General features: G+C 40.6%; 1 protein-coding gene across 1 annotated transcript in view; it reads right to left on the reverse strand.

Annotated features, from left to right (window-relative positions):
• Window positions 1-3116, reverse strand: part of si:dkey-112e17.1 (uncharacterized) — a 37635-nt gene that overhangs the window by 10361 nt on the left and 24158 nt on the right. The window contains exons 4-5 of the mRNA XM_014018078.1: window positions 2380-2494; window positions 1483-1625 (exon numbers count right to left, since the gene is read on the reverse strand). Of these exons, the coding sequence (XP_013873532.1) occupies window positions 1483-1625; window positions 2380-2494 (258 nt within the window). The remainder of the gene's footprint in view (window positions 1-1482; window positions 1626-2379; window positions 2495-3116) is intronic.

Genomic DNA, 3116 nt, shown 5'->3' on the forward strand with positions numbered 1-3116 from the left:
GACGTTCCCAGCAGACCCTCACTACACGTTTGGGCCTGCCAGGTCTGACCGTCTTCCTCCCCCACCACCGGAGCCAACTCACCAGGTGCTAGTGGAACAAAAAGGTGGGGAGATTGCCAAAGGCAGAGGGTTTCAGTGTATTAGGGTGGTACAAAATGTCAGAAAAATTGGTGTTAACTACTAAGATATTTACTCTGGAAAGAGTTGAACAAGCCAGGTGAGATACACCTTTCATTCTCCTGGTGTTGAAGTTAGACTGTTATTAGCTAGACTGTTCATCTGCCAACTAAAAAACTTAAGACGTTTATTTACTGTTGTTTGCGAACACACCATAACTAGGTGATCACTGTACAGTTGCAGTAGCCTATGGTCAATGAGAAAGTTTTTATATTTAAAAATGTTGAAATTAGGTATGATATCTGCAAGGTGGAGGAGCCAAGGTGAGCTGTATCTACTATTGTGAAAATAACAGAAACTTCTATTAAAGTTAGAAGACTCCAGAGTGCATGTTGTGAATGACTCTCAGCTACTACCATGTCAAATTTTAGCCCAATATGTGTAAAACTGGCTGAGATATACCAATTTTTGAGTTAGCTACTGTCAATTAGATGTTGAGGTCAACATAAAATGGATTGATACCAAAGCTGTAGATCAATCAGCTGTAGATGTCGACCCAAGGAAAGTTTGATCAAATCCTGTTCTGTGATTTAGAAGATATTTTGCTGATGGTGCATACAATAGAACACATACAAGAACTAACACAGACGTGGGCGAATCTATTAGCACTCCACCCTTAGTGGCAGAAGATAATGAATGAAATCCAAAATTGTAGACAGGCTAAAAAAACTACACTGCCCGGCCAAAAAATCACCACCAAAAAAAAAAAAGGTCACACACACACTGTTGGAACGCCTTTAGCTTTGATTATGGCATGCATTCTCCATGGTATTGTTTCAATAAGCTTCTGCAACGTCACAAGATTTACTGTATCTCCATCCAGTGTTGCATTAATGTTTCACCAAGATCTTACATTGATGATGGTAGAGTCTGACCTTCTCCAGCACATCCCAAAGATTCTCAGTGGACTCTGTGGAGCCAGTCCATGTGTGAAAATGATGTCTCATGCTCCCTGAACCACTCTTTCACAATAAGAGCCCCATGAATCCTGGCATTGTCATCTTGGAATATGTCCGTGCCATCAGGGAAGAAACAATCATTGATGGAATAACCTGGTCATTCAGTATATTCAGGTAGTCAGCTGACCTCATTCTTTGAGCACAGACTGTTGCTGAACCTAGACCTGCCCACCTGCAGCAACCCCACATCATAGACCTTAGTTAAATGCAGGTGAACACTTTCTTGGCCAGGCATTGGTCTCATCCAACCAGAGTTTTATCCATCAAGCTTTGCTGCATGCAGTATATCGGTCAGTTGGTCTCCTAAAAACCAGGCAATATCCAAAGACAGAAAACTGGTTCTTACTGCATGACGGGCGAAGGGTAGCCTGCTCGGACTAGCAGGTGATGAGACGATGAAAACCTCATCTGCACCAAGATCAAGTTCAGTCAAACCACTGCAGGAAAGATCCACTTCTGCATTTTGGGAAACATCGCCATCTGCTGTGACTACAGAAACAGAGAAAGAATGGAAAAAGGATAAAATAGCACATCATCATACTGTATATGGTTTCCCCCCCAGATGACTTGGAGCTCAGAGCAGATTCAGAGAAATTGGTGAAGCAATATTTGTGGGTCTTGCAATAAGAATGCAAACTGAGGCTTCCTAGAATCTTAAAATTTTTAAACCTTTTTGCATACAGTATTACATCTTTAAATGTGGATTGCAACAATCTCTGAGTGGAGCAGATGGACATAGGACTGATCACACCCCTGTACTGTACAAACTATACTCTGGGTGCTCATCGTAGATTGAGTGCAACAACTCAGACAAGTCTCAGGCTGAGTTCAGTCCTACTAAGACAGCAGGACAAGACTGTGAAAAAAATGTCTCCTATTTCACTTAACCTACTTTATTTACCCCTATAATTTGCACACTTTTCAAACCTCAAATTTTCACTGTTAAATGAGTGCACTTAAATTCATCAGCTCATTCCAGGAAATTAATATTTGAAAGATTTATATTTATGACAGCATTATCATCATTCCTGAAATTATTATAGTCGATTGTAAAACCCAGTGGTGCACATAAATCTAAATTAACATCCACAGTAATGCGCTTTTCAAGGGCCTGTGGCTTAATGCAACGCCTGGAAATGAGCTCTCTGTAAAACAACATGAACCTATGAAACTAAGTAGCATATACAGCAGTGAGTGTTTATATGATGTGAATGCACATTTCTGATCAGGTGTGTGTCCCGACCTGTGTGTGACTGGTTGTTGCTGTTCTTCTGCTGTGTCTCAGGGTTGGTTTGACTCTCAGCCATCATCTGAAGCTCACTAACCTCAGGACCTGTGTTCTGCGTTTCTTCTGGCACCTAAAACAAAATGCCATGTCATTTTTCTGCAGAGATTCATCCAGCTAACAGCAGTGAAAACACATTTTGTACAGAGTTAAAGCTGAAACTAGTTGTGGGAGGGCCCAAAGATCTGGACATCAGGATAGTGAAAATATTATAAAATGATCAAAATGATGAGCTTTAATAAAAAAAAGTCAGTTTCTCCATTCTTATAATTTATGCTTACTGTATATGTGTTTCATCACATTTATTTACAGTATTGTACTAAAAGTTACACAAATGTGAAAAAGGTCATTTTTTTCCATAATAGCTTGCTGTCATGAAAGGCAATTAAATTTCTTGTGTGTGCGTGTATGTGTGTGGCCTTGTTCCTGCTACTTGGCGGGGACAATTTCTCAGGAAAATGCAGCCTTGTGTGGACCGGATGGTCCTTGTGGGGACCAAAGCCTGGTCCCCACAACTTCAGAGGCTGATTTTGGGTGTGGGGATTAGGTTTAGGACCAAGGTATGAATTGAGTTTAGGTTAGCTTTAGGGTAAATGGTCAGGGTTAGGATATAAAATTTCTAAAAAAATTAATGGAAGTCAATGGAAAGTTCCCACAAGGATAGAGAGACATAGTATGTGTGTGTGTGTGTGTGT

This window comes from Austrofundulus limnaeus, unplaced genomic scaffold (assembly GCF_001266775.1).
Source record: "Austrofundulus limnaeus strain Quisiro unplaced genomic scaffold, Austrofundulus_limnaeus-1.0 Scaffold183, whole genome shotgun sequence".
NCBI classification, from domain to species: Eukaryota; Metazoa; Chordata; class Actinopteri; order Cyprinodontiformes; family Rivulidae; genus Austrofundulus; species Austrofundulus limnaeus.